Source organism: Aptenodytes forsteri, unplaced genomic scaffold (assembly GCF_000699145.1).
Source record: "Aptenodytes forsteri isolate BGI_AS27 unplaced genomic scaffold, ASM69914v1 Scaffold492, whole genome shotgun sequence".
NCBI lineage: Eukaryota > Metazoa > Chordata > Aves > Sphenisciformes > Spheniscidae > Aptenodytes > Aptenodytes forsteri.
Window position 1 is genome coordinate 621,048 of NW_008794172.1, and position 14,798 is coordinate 635,845.

Genomic DNA, 14,798 nt, shown 5'->3' on the forward strand with positions numbered 1-14,798 from the left:
CGTCTGAATCCCCTTCAACAGCAACAGGAATCCTGTACTTAATTTCTACGGCCGTCTTTGAAGATCTCAGCGATAATTTGCACCTTCCGAGCACGTTTAATCTCAAAGCCACTTACAAAAGGCCAGCGAGCGAGTGGGGAGGCAGCTCAGGAAAGTCCCATTTCCAGGCTCACGAGGGAAAAAAACAGGCATTTACCAAAGCCATAAACGTCTACCCTGCCTCTGTGGGGGGAGGCGGGGGGCAGCCCTGGGTCCCACTCCCCACTGCCTCTGCCCCTCGGCAGAGCAAAACCTGCTCCTCAGCAATGCCAGGAGCCGGGTCCCAGGGGAATCCCAGGCGGCTGAAACACCAGGGCAGGGACCCAAAGCAAGACAAGAGAAGGGCTCCTGGAGTGGATCCCATCCCTCCCATCAGCAAGAGGCACAGGGCGCTGCCCGGGTGGATGGAGACCCCAGCCAGGCTGAGATCAGCCTGGGGAGAGCAGCACGGAGGGGGGAAAATGCCATTTCACGCTCGAGACGCTGTCGTATGTCTTTGGCTGCATCCATGTCAATTTAGATGTATAACAGAACATCTCTAGAGAAGACACATTTAATTGCATAACCCAAGCACTTGGTACGGTGGTTCAAGGCTGGGGACCTTGAGCCCAACCGGGCGGTGGGAGAAGTCCCACAGCAACCAGGCTTGCCCAACACCTGCAGCCATGCAGCACCAGCCACGTTCCTTGTATCTTTATACGCTTTCTCTCTCTTTCTTTCCTTTTCTTTATTTATTTTTCAACTAATGAACTGCTCTCCAGAGCTACTTTATTACTATTTATTCCAGGAGCAAAATCCAATTGATCTTGGTTAAAATGAGCCATCTTTTTAATTCTGGTATATAAGGGTGATGGCTGGGCAGGAACCGCTCTGAGCTAAGGGCAGGGCGGGCATGTTGCACTAGCATCCAGCAGTCAAATACCCCGGTAATTAAGCCAGAAATTATCTGGCGGGGTTCAAGGAGTGGTGCTGTGTAGAAGAGGGACTGCTGCAGGGGAGGAGGGATCTGGCAGCCGATGCCCACCCGCCCTCAGGGACTCACCGTGTTGAAGTTGGGGAAGAGGTTGAGTGGTGACGTCCCGTTGAGCCTGAAGGTCAGAAAGTGCTTGATGTCCAAGGGGGGATGAAGGGGACGGCCGGGGATAGGCAACGATGCTAAGAGGGGGCTGCTGTGTCCGGAGGGACCTGGGCAGGCAGAGGGGAAAGAGCAGCGTTAGCGTTGGTGGCCCCTGCTCGCAGTGGGGGGACACGGCACGCGGGGACACGGCACGCAGGGCAATTTGCCATGGGCTCCGGACCCTCCTCAGCAAAAGGTCCCAAGCCCAGCGTGGCCCCAGGCACCGCTCTGCCTTTCGGGCTCAAAACTGGCATCCCGGTTCAAAGCCGAATGCAGCCATCTTTGCGTCAGAGCGTTGACATGCGCAGGAGTTCGCTTTGAATCCTCTGAAAGGTGTCAAAACCTCTCCCAGGGAAACAGCCCATTCCCCGGGATCTCCCATGGGAGCCCACACAACCCCTAGCTCTCCCATGCCAGCACCACAGGGGCCCTTCCTTACCGGGGCCGGTGCTTTTTTGGCTGCCGACAGCAGCTGAAGGAGCACCCTCGCCCCGAGCAACCCTGCGAGTGCAAGGTGGGGGGCACAGGGCTGAGCAGCCACTGCCATGGCACCGCCCCGGCTTTGCAAAGGTGTTGAATTTTGGGCACCCCTGGGACCATCCAAGTCACGTGGGCACCCCAGCTCTGCCTCTCCACAGGTATTTTGGGTGGAAACCCCCGGGGACGGGCTCTCCCGCCCCAACCCACCGGCTCCTGCACTAGAGCTGCCCGCTCCCTGGCCAGGCGCTGCCACCTGCCTTGTATCATCCCCCGCAAACTGACCGCGAGCTCCAGCGTGCCACCTAAAAATAGCCTGGAGCTATTAATAATTTTCTGTTTAAAAAGAAAACACCCCCGGGAAGGAAGGAAGGCCAAACGGGGGATCTGTCTCCAGCCCGCTCCCTGACCCAGTGCTTCGCCCTGCTCAGCAGCCCGAGGGCAGCGGTTTTCCACTCGGACTCATCCATCCCCCCCGCTGGGAAAGCATCCACTGACCCGCGGAGGGCCCGGGCTGGGCTCCTGCAGCCATGCACAGCTCTGAGAGCGAGGAGGGGGGAAAAGTTAAAATAAACAAATGAATGAATAAAATACAATAAATAAGAAAAAGTTTCAAAACGCTGTGAGCCAGAAAAGCCCATTCGCATCTCGCATGGCTTCACGCCTTCTCCCTACTCCAGCCCACCTCGGCAGCCCTGTGCCTCCGCCTGAAAAAAGGACAAGGCCAACGTTCCTTTTTTTTTTTTTTTTTTTTTTTTTTTTTTTGATTTCTAGGTTCTTTTTCACCTCAAAGGCGGTCGTGGAGCCAGGCTGCCCCGGTGCAGCATTACCCCAGCCCGCTACCTGCCCCCAGTGCTGAGAACAGCAGCAGTCCCTCGTGGGAGGACGAAAGCGGCTGGTGCCCGAGGGGCTCAGGTGCTCCCGCAGCAGAAACGCTGTCGGGGAGCCATAATCACCGGTGCTGCTTTGGGACAGCGCCAAGGCTCTCGCCCCCCTCCAGCCCCACCATGCCCCGACACCGGCTGCGCGCGACGAGGACCCCGGTCCGACAGTGGGCTGGTGCTGCTCTCCCGCAGTGCTTTGCTTTCTGCTCTACACCCGACCCTCCGCTGGCAGAAACCAGGCTTGTGCAGGAGCCGAGATACAAATCTGAAATGCAAAGTTTGAAAGATTTTCTGAATTTGAGCAGCGAGAGCTCGCCGTGCGGGCCCTGCGGGCAACAATGACCTCTTTCTGGGAGAGTGCACACGGGCAGCTCTTCAGCAGCACTGAAGCCATCCCTGAGTCAGGCCTGACTCCAGGGAAAAATTACATTTTGCTTCATCAGGCGTGCATCGATCGAGTTAATTCCAGAGTCGCCCAGAAGGGAAATCTGTGAAACTGTTTGAAAATAAATAAATAAAATTATAGCAACAGCGACGAGGGAGGGAGCAAAAGCAAGCAGAAATGGGTGAACGATGCATAATTAACCTTCTGAGGCGTGAAACAGTATTTCTGCATCAAATCATCTGAGACGGCAGGGCCGGCGCCCGGGGAGCCGGCCCCCAGGGACCCCCCCAGCCCACACACGCAGCCGTGACCCTGTGCGAGAGCAGCGGTTGCAACATAGGCATTTGGGGCCAGATTGCAAGGGTTTCCACTTGCCTTTGTCAGTATGCTTTGGCATACTGGCAGTCAGACTGCACTGGCCTTAAAAATATGTATATATTACATTTAACACTGGGAGGAACAAGAGGGTGGGAGAATGCCTCTGCCCCCGTCATCAGTTACTGAATAAAGGGAGTTTGCAGCTCAGCCAACACTGCCGCGCCGGCAAAACCTGGCTGCTGCTGTGCAGCCCCGTGGCCGAGGAGTTTGCTGCCCGGGGAGAAGCTCCTGTGCTGGGAGGGCACATGGCCCAGGAGTGCTGGGGGGAGAACATGGGCTCCCGGGGACGGCCACTGCCTGCAGTGGCTGGGGGCCACCCACACACTGAGGACGCGATACGCCAAGCCGCTTCGGCACGTCCTTGAGCCCAAATTGGTGGATTAAACATATTTCTGGGCTGGGTCTGCAGTCCAGGGGTAAAACAGGCACAGACAGGAGAGAGCCCAGAAACCCCAACTGAGACAGGACCCTGCGGAGGGGGCAGGACCTTTTCCTCCCGGTTCTGCCATTGAAGTAGACAAGACCCGTGCGAGCAGGAAAAGGGCTGAAAGCCTCCAACAGCATCATCATTGTTCAGGCACCCTGCGAGGTGCGGCCACACGCCTGCAGCTGGGAAAAGGAGGAAACCCAGCGCTCGCTGCGGAAGGGACAAACGGCAGCCGGTGCAGCTCTTTGTCCCCGGCTACAGAGGGGAGAAAGGACAGCAGTCACGCGGCATGGGGACAAAGGCACCGTCAGCTTCAGTTTGCCTGAACCTCAGATGATCACAAAAGCATAAGCACCGCGTGCAGGGAGAGGGCAGACGAGTGGTGCAACCACAGCCCCGGCACCAGCAGAGCTCCCTGGCGAGGAGCGAGCCACCCGGCACACCACAGCACCCCACGAGGGCACGGGGCACCCACACGATGCTCTTGGGGCACCTTCCCAAGGTTATGGGGCCACACTGCTGCAGCTCCTGCCTTACCTTTGCTGCAGGGCAGAGTCCGGCAGCAGCTGCGGGCTGTATTTTTAGGTATTAATTAGACACTCAATTAAGGGGATTTGCTTTGGGGAGAGTGGCAGAGCCCCCAGGTCTGGATAGAATGACATGACCTTACCCGAGGTGACAGGCACGGCCACCAGCAGGGTGGGCTTTGCTGGTGAATGGCATCCCCAGATGCTCGGTCTGCAGCTCCGGAGCGGGGCCGTCCCCCACCACAGTGCTGTCTTTGTCTCTCCCCCCATTCTGGCAGAGGGGCCTCAACCCCTGCAGCAAACGTGGCTGCTCCGGCACTGCAGCGTCAGCCCCACAGGTCCTGCCAGGACGGGACACGCTCGGGGCTCTGTGAAGCGTTTGGAAGGGCTGGTGCAAGGAGGGCTGCACAGGAGCCCCGTGCTCCTGGCACAAGCACCAAGGGCACCGCAGGTGCTGCCCCATGCCCCAGTCAGGCTCTCGGGTTAGCCATGCTGAGGATACACTTGAGCTGATCCGAAATCCCACGTGCCAGCCAGCTGGAGTCGGGTTGCTGTGCCCGTCCCTGCTGCGCGGGGGCATCCTCCCTGCCGAGTCACTGAATTAGTCCTGAGCGATGGTCGGGTCTGAGCTGCTGCAGCCTGGGGGGTCCCTTCGCCCCCCCAGCTCCGCAGGGAGGGTGCACAGCCATTCTTAACTGAGCATCCAGGCCTGACCGAAAGGCGCCAAACCACGCGGCGTCATCGCTGTAGTGCCGCACATCCCCTGCCTGGGGCTCAGCCCGGAGCCATCAGCTCAGCCCCTTCCCAGCCCTCCGAAGCTCAGCCCAGCTCCTGTCCTGCAGGCACACGACTCTCAGAGAGGTCCCCTGGAATTTAAAGACGTGTTTCAGTCCTTCCTTTAACCAAGCCTACCCAGGACCGTGCCTGGCCACTGTCCCCATCCTGTCCTCCCCACCTCTTTGCTCCACACAGCAACTACACAGACATCTGCAGCAGGTTTTCTCCCAGGTCCCCTGCGAGGCAGATCAGAGCAACTGTTGTGCTCTAACGCTACATATGTGTGAACCTCCAAGAAACGCCTTTGAAAGTGGCAGGGACAATGCTGTGGGTTTTCATACCAACACGAGAATCTGCCAAGGACCCATCTCCGCAGACGCCGGCTGCCTCGCAAGAGCATCTGGCGCAGAGTCTGCACAGGACAGATGGAGACGGGAGCTGTTTATTCACACAGAAGCAGTCTGGCTCCCTCCCATTTGGTAGGTGTTCTCAGCAAATTTTGGTGGTGTCTCAAATTCCTTACCCAGGGCTTTAAAGCTTTTGTCTCTGGCCAAGCATCGGCTGAATTCACTCCAGCTATTTCCAGGAGACTCTCTGAGAAACACGTGTGTGCGCTTCGTGATGCCAAAGGCTGCCGGCAGGAGAAGAGCAGCAACACCTGGTCACAACGCTGGACCACGACCGCAGCACTGGAGCAGGCCCAGCACTGCTTGGGGTCCAGACCACCCCCAGTGCCTCTAGCTCCGGCTTTAGGAACGTCAGTAATTAGCAGATTGCCCTGCCTCGGACTCCCAGAGCAACCAGACCCAGCAAACCTGACCTGGACCGCAGAGCAGCAGATCTGTTGGCCTTGGAGACAGTGATGCTGTGGCTGCCCAGGCACGGCGGGCTTGCTCTGTGGCCACAGCAGTCCCTGCAGCAGGACTGGCCTTGGCCGAGCCTACATCCCACCCAGCTCCAGTGGAGCCCAACAGAAAGGAAGGGCCAAGCTCAACCCCCCAGAGGCCGCAGAGCTGCTCTGTGCAGTGTGCTCTGGCACTGACACTGGTTCCCAGCCTCCCTGGGAACGTGAGGACAGTGCCCGTTGTGAGCACCACCCTGCTAAATCCTCCTATTTCCAGCTTTCGACAGCCACGGCCGCCGCCTCTACACGCACGGTTTGAACAGAAAGCAGCCCACAGCAAAGCCCAGCTTGCAGGACAAGGTCACGCCGAGAACCACAAACCTGAACCGGGGGATGCTTGTGAGCAAGCAGCCTTCACCCAAATACACTTGCCATCAAACCAGCATCTCCACCTTACGCATCAGCCAGAAGGACACGGACTCCGGGCCATCAGCAGTCCCCTGCTGCCAGCCCCAAGGACAGAAATCCCAGCTTTCCCTGCCACCACTGCAGGTGCAGGGCACAGTGTGCCCATGGGAGCCTGCAAGACACCGCCAGGCATGCCCAAACACCCCATCCGACATGGGGGTCTGGGGGCATGGTACCCGTTGGGTTGGATAGATGGCAAATGGCAATGGGGGGACCCCAGCAGGGGAGGCAGCCGTGCTGGCCGAGTACTGCTCCCGGGGCCATGCGACCCCTCCAGCCATCCAGGCTGCTCTCCAGTGGCTGCAGGGGCTCCGCAAGCCAGGGCTGGGGCAGAGGAAGGTCCATCCACCACAGGCAGTGGCTGCTCACTCCAGAGGAGGGGGAGCAGCGAGACTGAGTGCCCCCCCCCCCCCGCCCCTTCCATATTGCCGCAGCACAAGTCCCAGCCGGAGGCAACCACATGGGACCAACAGGGACTGTCAGCGTTATGGACATTGGGGTCAAATCCTGCTGAACACGGACCCTGCGTCTGTGGGACAGCATCAACTTACCCAGGGAAGGAGCGGAGCTGGATCCCGCGGGAGGACCCAGTGCTCAGTATTAAACCGACGTGATGCTTCAGGCAGCTGCGCTGGCTTTATTGCAGATTAAAATCAGTCAGAAGGGTCTTCTCACCCCACCCCAACAGAACTGAAGGAAACATCCCTCCGAGTTAAAACCAGAGAAGCCCCATAACACCCCGACATGCCATGCAGCACCAACTGCCCAGCTCGGCTACCGCACTCACACACCCAGACCCCAGCGGCAGAGGAGCCCGATCCCCCACCTGCCACAGGTTCCTGACAGCTTTGCTCATTTCAGGGTAAAGGGAATGTTTAAAAGGAAAAAACACAAGCTAAACAACTCAGGTTTGTCCCAAAAACAGATGTTAAAAGACTCTTCCTTTGGTTGCAAGGTTGCAGAGAGCTCAGAGTGCAAAGGGAACGTGGGTATGTGATGCCATTTTGAAAAGACCAGGAATTCGCTAACTATTATTTTTGGACCCCTGCTTATAATTTATTCTGTCATTGAAAAAGAAGTCCTTTTAGATATCTTCATACTTTAAACACTAGGAAAATTAAGATAGACCTTTTTAATATATATATATTTATATATATTTTTTATATATGTACACATACACATATATACACAATGATGCATTTAAGTTACTATTTCCTCGGTGATTACAATATCATTCTCTAAATCTCTTGCTCTTGAAATGATCATGACTTGATGCCACTGCTAAAAATATTTTGTGCTGTGCGCAAGGAATACCAACAAGACACCGCCAGGCATTTCAGGGTTTGCCACAGAGCTAGAAAGATGCGCTGCCTTTTCTGCATTCATTCTCGAGGCTCCAAAACAACAAAAATCAGATATTTTTGCAGAGTATTAAGTAAAAGCTGCTGGGTATCATTGTGTAAAGGCAATGTGACATTTGAGCTCAAGAGAAGATTTGCCTTTATCTCCCTAAAACAAAATAATAACAAACCCTTGAAAAAAACCTCATTGCAATTTGGGATTTCAGGTGGCCCCAAGATTTTAAATTCTGGCCAATTCAGATGGATGTTTGAGGGATGAGGGAGGGGTGGTTGTGGGACCGGCACGGCTTTGTGAAGGATCCCGTTCCCTCTTCCCAGCACGGAGCAGGTCACCACCCACCAGCGGCCCCCTGGCTCCAGCGGTGACTAGTGATAGGAAAGGCGGCGTCAAGCTGGCACTCGGGGCTGCCTGCAGGACCCGGCTCCCTGCCCGCAGGGCTCTGCCTTCGCCGGCCGCCACTCACTTCACCTGCGCCACGATGAAGCCGGACTCCCTCATGCTCTCGTAGTACTCAATGGCCAACGCAAAGTCAAACTCGTTGATGGCCGGCCCATCAATGGCAATCTTCATGAGGTCTGAGAGCCCCTCGTCCTTCGCGCGGCATGACCGGCTGCGCTTCAGCAGCTCCCGGCCCCGGCTGATCTTCTCAGCGAGGACTGAGCCCAGCGGCAAGGCCAGGGCGATGGCTGCGAGAATGGCAAAGTCTGGGAAGAGCTCATGCATCTCAGAGTTGCTGTAGACTAGCTTGACGCAGAGGTCCTTGAAGGAGAGCTGGCTGAGGCTGAAGACAATCCGCTTGAAGAGGGGGAAATCGCTCAGGGCCCTCTCACTCACCACCACCCGGGAGTAAGCTTGCAGGAGGAAATTCAGCTCACTGACCCCATAGCTGCCAATGTCCTCCAAAGACTGGGGGTAGCACTTGGGGTTGAAGATGGCCGAGAAGGAGCTGATGGCCTCCAGGACGCTGCTAGGGAACCTGTCCAGCAGGTTGCCCCGCACGCTCTCCAGGTAGCTCTCTTTCAGGCGCTCAAAGTGCTTCAGGTGCACCTTGGAACAGTTGGCCAGCTCGACACCCTTGTAGTAGAGGCAGCTCTCACCCTCCCGGTCGTCCCGTGGGTGCTCGTTCATCTCGTTGAGGAACTCCTGGAGGTTCTGGCCGCTGGTGCTCTTCTGGGCCTGCAGGGTGGTGGCTGTGGCAGAGACGATGGGCTTCAGGATGGAGAGGTCGAAGTCCTCGATCTGGAAGAAGCGGCTGAGCTTCTGGAAGATGGGGAGGACATCCAGGAGGATCTTGGTGAAGGCCACAAACTGGAACTTCTTGAGCTCTTCACAGAGGCCATGGGCCACGGGTGACCGCTCCGCCTCGCTCTCCAGCAGCAGCACCAGCGTGGGCCATGAGGAATCGATGGCTTCCACAGCTGGGAAAATAGAAGTCCAGTGGATGGCTTTGGGGCTCCCGAGGTCTATCTCGCAGAGGTCCAGGACGCTCCGCAGCTCCTGCAAGCCGTTGCTTTCCCCCCTGAAGCTGGAGTAGAGCCTGTACACAGCGTCCACGGTGGTCTCATATTTCTGGAGGTATTCGATGCTGACGATGCTCTCGGCCGGCAGCAGGGAACTCCCATGGGACAGGCAGTGCATCTCCATGAGGAGCGGGCAGAGGGAGGTCAGCGCAGTCCCCACCCCGCTCAGCCGCTCAGCCACCAGCGAGGCGCTGTCAGCGCTGAGCCAGGTGATCTTCATGGTGGGGATGCCAAAGGAGCGCATCACCTCGCCCACCTTGCCCGCCACCGTGGAGGGCTCTCCAGTGGGCAGCTCGAAGCTCCCCAGGAAGGTGGCGGAGGTCTGCCCGTTGCAGGGGGAGATGGTGGTGGTGAACATGGCAAGGTTGCGGTGCTCCAGGACGTCCACCGTCTCATCCACCACCAGCCCAACAAACGGTGAGGCTTTTATCCTGTGTCTGTCCTCGTTGTGCAGGACTTTGGCGATCGCTGCCTGAGCCAGTTAAAGGGGATGCACAGGGCAGGCGGGGAGGGAAAGAGAAACACAAATGAACTTCAGAAGCACATGGGAGATGCACAGCACCCGGCGCAAAGCAAGCTGCAAGGTTCCCGCCCTCAGATCTCCCCGAAAGCGGTGCAAGGTCCCGAGTCAGAGAGAAGCACTTAAGCAAGTTGTATATACAAGTACATACACAAGCTGGAAATCACTTTCTTTTTTCTAATATACCGCCTCCTCCTGCTCCTGGCCTGCAGCCCAAACACCAAGCGAAGCTGCAGAGAGCTCCGGGGTCTCTGCCCTGAGCTGGGGGTTGGAGCCCCATGGCTTCAGCAGGACCGAACACAGCCAGGCAGCGCCGAGCCGCTGTCCCCTCCTGAGACCCTGCCTGTGCCAGGAGCAAGGAAAGACGCCGAAAACCTGCTGCCTCGGTTCAGACTTCAGCAATTGCTTCTGTGCTTTACAAGCCCAGCATGGGTAGGAGCAGCAGCAAAACTTCCCGGCATCTCTTCCTTCTTTACTCCGTTTTCCCCATTTCAGGCAAACGCCCTGGTTTGCAGGGAAAACTCCCTCGGTGTGTGTGAATGCTGTAAGTAGCACTTCAGGCTGAGAAATCTAATTAGTGGATTTAGTCTATCTGCAGAAAAATAAGGCTCTTTAGAGATCTAAAAAGCCTGGCAAACAGCCAAGGCTCACTAAAAAATTAATTTGATTTTAACAGGCACGAAGCATTTGTAAATTAAGAAAATCCTTTCTAAACTCTCTGGCTACTTGATCTTTCTGATCACTCAGTTTAGGGCAAAAGAGGAAAAACCCACAGTGCTCGTGTACTAATTGAACTCCTGAGCTTTTATCCTCCAAGCAGCCTGGCAGGCTTAGATGGGAGCGGATGCTCCCGGTCTCCCTGCGTGTCTCGCAGCACACGCATGACCACGAGCCCAAGGCTCCCTCGATGGAGCCCATCGCCTTCTCCTGGTTTGTCAAATCAGGGAATGACACTAACAAGGTGCCACATTGATGTTTAATGTGGAGGAACTTTCAGTCTCCACCAAAAATCCTGGAAAACAGGAGCATCGCCTGGCTCCACTGACTCCCCCGTGGGACTAGAGCACGCCCCAGAGCAGCCTGGTTTTGTGGACCGGGCCGGTGGTCCCAAGCACATCGCGGACATGCCCTGGTCCCACGAGGCGCGTTTACCCGTCCAAGGATGGGGACAGAGGTCTGCCCATCAGCAAACGCTGACACAGAGGCTGTCGGTGCTCCTGACCAGGCAGCGGCCCCAGCCCCTGTTCTGCCTGCGAGTCAGGGACACCAGCTCCCTGCCCTGCCTCCTGCCTGCCCACCCCTGCAGCACCCAGCTCCGGCCTTCCCAGGCTCACGTTGCCGGGAGGATCCAGCAATCCTCGCCGCAGAAACAACTCTGGCCCTGGTGAGGCAGAGCACACATTTGCCTCCCTGTGTTTCACTGGGGCCCGTGGGATGGGGGTGCGTGCTTAAGGCTCCTGCTCGCGCATGCAGCACCTGAAGAAAAGCCAAGCGGGTGCTGGCAACGCTCGATGGGGCACTGGGAAGCACGGAGCTCCCCGCCACAGCCGGTCGGCACGGGCACCCCCCGCGCTCTGCCGCACGCGGCCGCACCCCACTCGCTCTGCGGAACGCGGCAGGTGCAAGCAGCTTTGCAGGCAGGCAGCCGCACGGCACCGTCCGGCCCCGAAGCAGCCACCAGACCCGGGTGCGGAGCCCCCAGCCCGGCATACACACCTGCATCTCCCTGACGCTGCTGGGGTGGTAGTACTCGCTGTGCTCGGAGGCCAGCAGCGCCTGGCACAGGTTGAACTTCTGGAAGTCGAGCAGGGAGGAGCACTTCTCATCCGGGATCTCCTCCTTCGCCATCCAGTAGACGGTGGTGAGGACGGCCACCTTCGCCGGGTTCACCTCCACCTTGATGACTGAGCGCAGCTCCGGGTGGCTGTGGACACGGGTCTCGAAAGCCAGCTGCTCCCGGTTCACCGCCAGTGCCTGGCGGTGCGCGCCGGAGGTGACGTGCCGCAGCAGGGCATGGCGCTGGAAGTTGTCCGTGCCCACGGTAAAGGCGTTCTCCGCTTTACCGTGCTTGTTCTTCACCAGTGCCTGCCGACACTCTATGCAAAACATGAGTTTCCTCTCATAGTCAAACTCCAGCCAGGTAAATTCTTCCTTCCAGTGCTCATTGAAATAGCGCTTACACTTTTTATTGGAATTGGAAGTTTCCCCAGCTGGCTTTTTCCCTGGAGGCACCATATTGCTGTGGCTGGGAAATCAAACACTACGGTTGAACTGAAACGTGCCTTGGAGGAGCAGCCTCTACATTTAATTTAGTAAGAAGGTCTATTACAACTCTCCTGGTCCGACTGGAGATGAAAGAGACACAAGGGAAATGGATTAGGGCCCTGCAAACCTCAGCCTGTGCTCATTGTTTATTCTTGGCTGCTAACGAAGAGCTGCGGTGGCACGGCGGCGGCGGCAGCGCTCAGGGCAGGCAGGGCTGTGCGACAGCCCCGGCACCGTGTGGGGGGATCCCACCGAGTGCCTCATTGGTGTCACCAGCAGCTCTTGGTGGGACTGGCACACACACGCACGGTCCTCCTCGTAATCACAGGGACAACCAAACACGCTTCCCATCAGACCAGACATCCACGCTGCGGCTGATGCTGGGAAGGTACGGAACCAGCATTGAACCAAACGTCTAAAAATGAGAGTGTTCAGCCCCACAAGGAGCGGCACCCGCTGCTGACGGCGAGTGCCAGAGACCCGGAGCTGGACGAGGATGACTTGGAGGCCGGCTCAGAAACACATGCTTGTCTCTATTCCAGGAAACTGCCAAAGCCACACTGTGTCCCGTGGCAGCAGGGCTGTGCTCTGCACAGTCAGCGCCCCAGCCCAGCATCCCTCCCCAGGGGCGGCTGATGCACAGGACCCACTCCAGCCAGGGCTCCCAAACATCTACTGGAGCCCGCGGCTGCAAAGCACTTACGTGTGTATTTAAACCAGACAGCTGAAGTATTTAAGCATCCACTTAACTCCCTCCCTATACTTAAGCCCCACTCAGTCTGATCCTCGTATTCTTCCAGAACTGGACTGAAAAACCAAACTGAGCCTTGATAAAGGCAGTGGGAGGAGGAGGAGGAGGAAGAACCCAGCGCAGGGTGGGGAAGGGGGGGAACCGAAACACAGAGGGAAAAGGAAAGAACACGGACATTCAGCAGCAGTGCAAGCCAGGGAATACTGTCAGTCAGTGTGACTTGCTGAGAAACCCATGAGGAACTTGGGTTTTTTTCTAAAGAACAAACCCCCAAGCACCAGAGCCGTTACCACAGCACTCAGGGAGAGGTGGGAAGCCTCACCATTTAGGTGTTAGAGCAATACCCTGACTCCCAGAGCTGCAAACACTCGCTCCTGTGGAGCAGGGGTTCCCCTCAGGGTGCCCTGGGCGATGCTGGCTGGGTGGCGGTGGAGCTGCCCAGCACCACAGCCAGCTGGCACTGCAGCCGCAGCACTCCCTCTGCCCAGCCACCCTCGCCAGGGCCGAGGAACGTCTTTTACTGACAGCGGGAAGGGAAGGGGTGACCATCCTCAGCCCCTGCGCCTCCCCCGGGGTGCCCAGGAGCAGCTGCCCGTCCTTGCTTGCCACCTTGCTGGTCTCTCCAGGTCCAGCCCCAAGTTGTGAGTCTTCCCCTGGCTCTGGGATTTTCTTCTGGCTGCGCCTGGCTTTTCGGGGACCCTCTCCTTCTCCTCCCCATCAAATTCCTCTTTGCTCCTCCATCATGGAAACCAGAGCAACCTGGTAAAAAGGCATTGGAGGCCAGGAAACCCCCTCTCTGTCCAGAGAGAGAACATGCGAGCCCCCAGGCAGGAGCTGGCAGAGGAGCAGGCAGCACTGGCATCTCCAAGCCCGTCCACAGCCTGTGTGCTGGCCAGGCATCATGCACCTCGCCCTGCGGGGCTGGCACAGTGTGGACCCTCGGCACGGTGCGGACCCTCAGAGCCCATATTTCCCATTGCTGCCATCCAGGTGCATCACAGCCCCAGCTCCGTGAGCAGCCCTGTCCCAGTTCACCAGGCACATGTGCATCTTCTGCTTCCAGCCCTGGGAGCACCCTTCTCACCCTGTGCTCTTCCAGCAAACCAGGAGCTGCAAGCCAGCTCTGGGAGGGCAGGGGGACAGGGACAGAAGGACCAGAGCAGCCAGCCCAGGTCAGAGTAGGGCTTTGCTAGTCCAAAACTCGGCTCTAACCACAGTCAGCATCAAATGCTTCCAAGGAAGCAGAGAGAAACCCCAGGACACGGCCCTGCTGGGAGTTTTCTTCCTGCCCACAGGGAGCACAAAGCTTTCAAGGCTTGCAACGGGCACGCGGATTCTCTCTGCATCTTGCTCTTAGCTTATTTAATGTGGTTTGGTTTGCTTCCCAGAGCCAGGTCTCCCGCCTGGTCCCACACCTCGGCACGGTGCAACTGAAAGCACCCAGGGAATGATTCCTACAGCCGGGGGGTCCCGACAAAGCTGGAGCTGCTTCCTCAGGCCAGTCCAAGAGCCGCACCGCAGCTGCCGAGTGCCAGCCAGAGCAGCGTCTCCTCAGAAGCACGTTAACTAGGAAACTGCGATGGACTTGCCACGTGAGAGTCAAAGCCCAGACCCATCTTGCTGAATATTTCCTCTGCAGTTGCCAGCACCCGTCAGACGTTCCCCAGGGACACAGACTCTGCCAGGGCTGGGATTGTGCTGGTGCCCCTGCCATGCCCCAGCAAGGCTTGGGACTCGCCACCGAAGCGGGAGGTGCCTGTGCAGCAGGGACAGCTCTGCCATCTTCAACAGCCTCATTCATAGTTCACGTGCCCAGCCTGCCCCGGACCCACCGCCCCAATCCCCGCACCGGCCGGTCGTCAAGCTCCGTGTGCCCCGGCTGCAACCAGGACGGTGCATGGCCCCGGGGGGCAGTTTCCTCCGTTCTCTCCCTGTCACTGACCCCATTCGCTCCCAAACCCGTCCCCACCTACACACAGCCCCTGGGCACTCGCTCCGGCAAAAACTGCTACCTTGGAAAGCAAAAAAAAAAAAAAAAAAAAAAACGCAAAATGGGT

General features: G+C 57.7%; 2 protein-coding genes across 2 annotated transcripts in view; both read right to left on the reverse strand.

Annotated features, from left to right (window-relative positions):
- LOC103901792 (zinc finger protein 385C) overlaps nucleotides 1–14,798 on the reverse strand; it is a 54,227-nt gene that overhangs the window by 10,857 nt on the left and 28,572 nt on the right. Inside the window, exon 2 of the mRNA XM_009282736.2 lies at nucleotides 1,082–1,224. Coding sequence (XP_009281011.2) covers nucleotides 1,082–1,224 — 143 coding nt within the window. The remainder of the gene's footprint in view (nucleotides 1–1,081; nucleotides 1,225–14,798) is intronic.
- On the reverse strand, nucleotides 7,482–12,042 carry LOC103901781 (zinc finger protein 862). The gene is made up of 2 exons (XM_009282725.2): nucleotides 11,442–12,042; nucleotides 7,482–9,677 (listed from the first exon to the last, which is right to left on the reverse strand). The coding sequence occupies exons 1-2, from the start codon at nucleotides 11,958–11,960 to the stop codon at nucleotides 8,145–8,147; spliced, it is 2,052 nt and encodes a 683-aa protein (XP_009281000.1). The 5' UTR covers nucleotides 11,961–12,042; the 3' UTR covers nucleotides 7,482–8,144.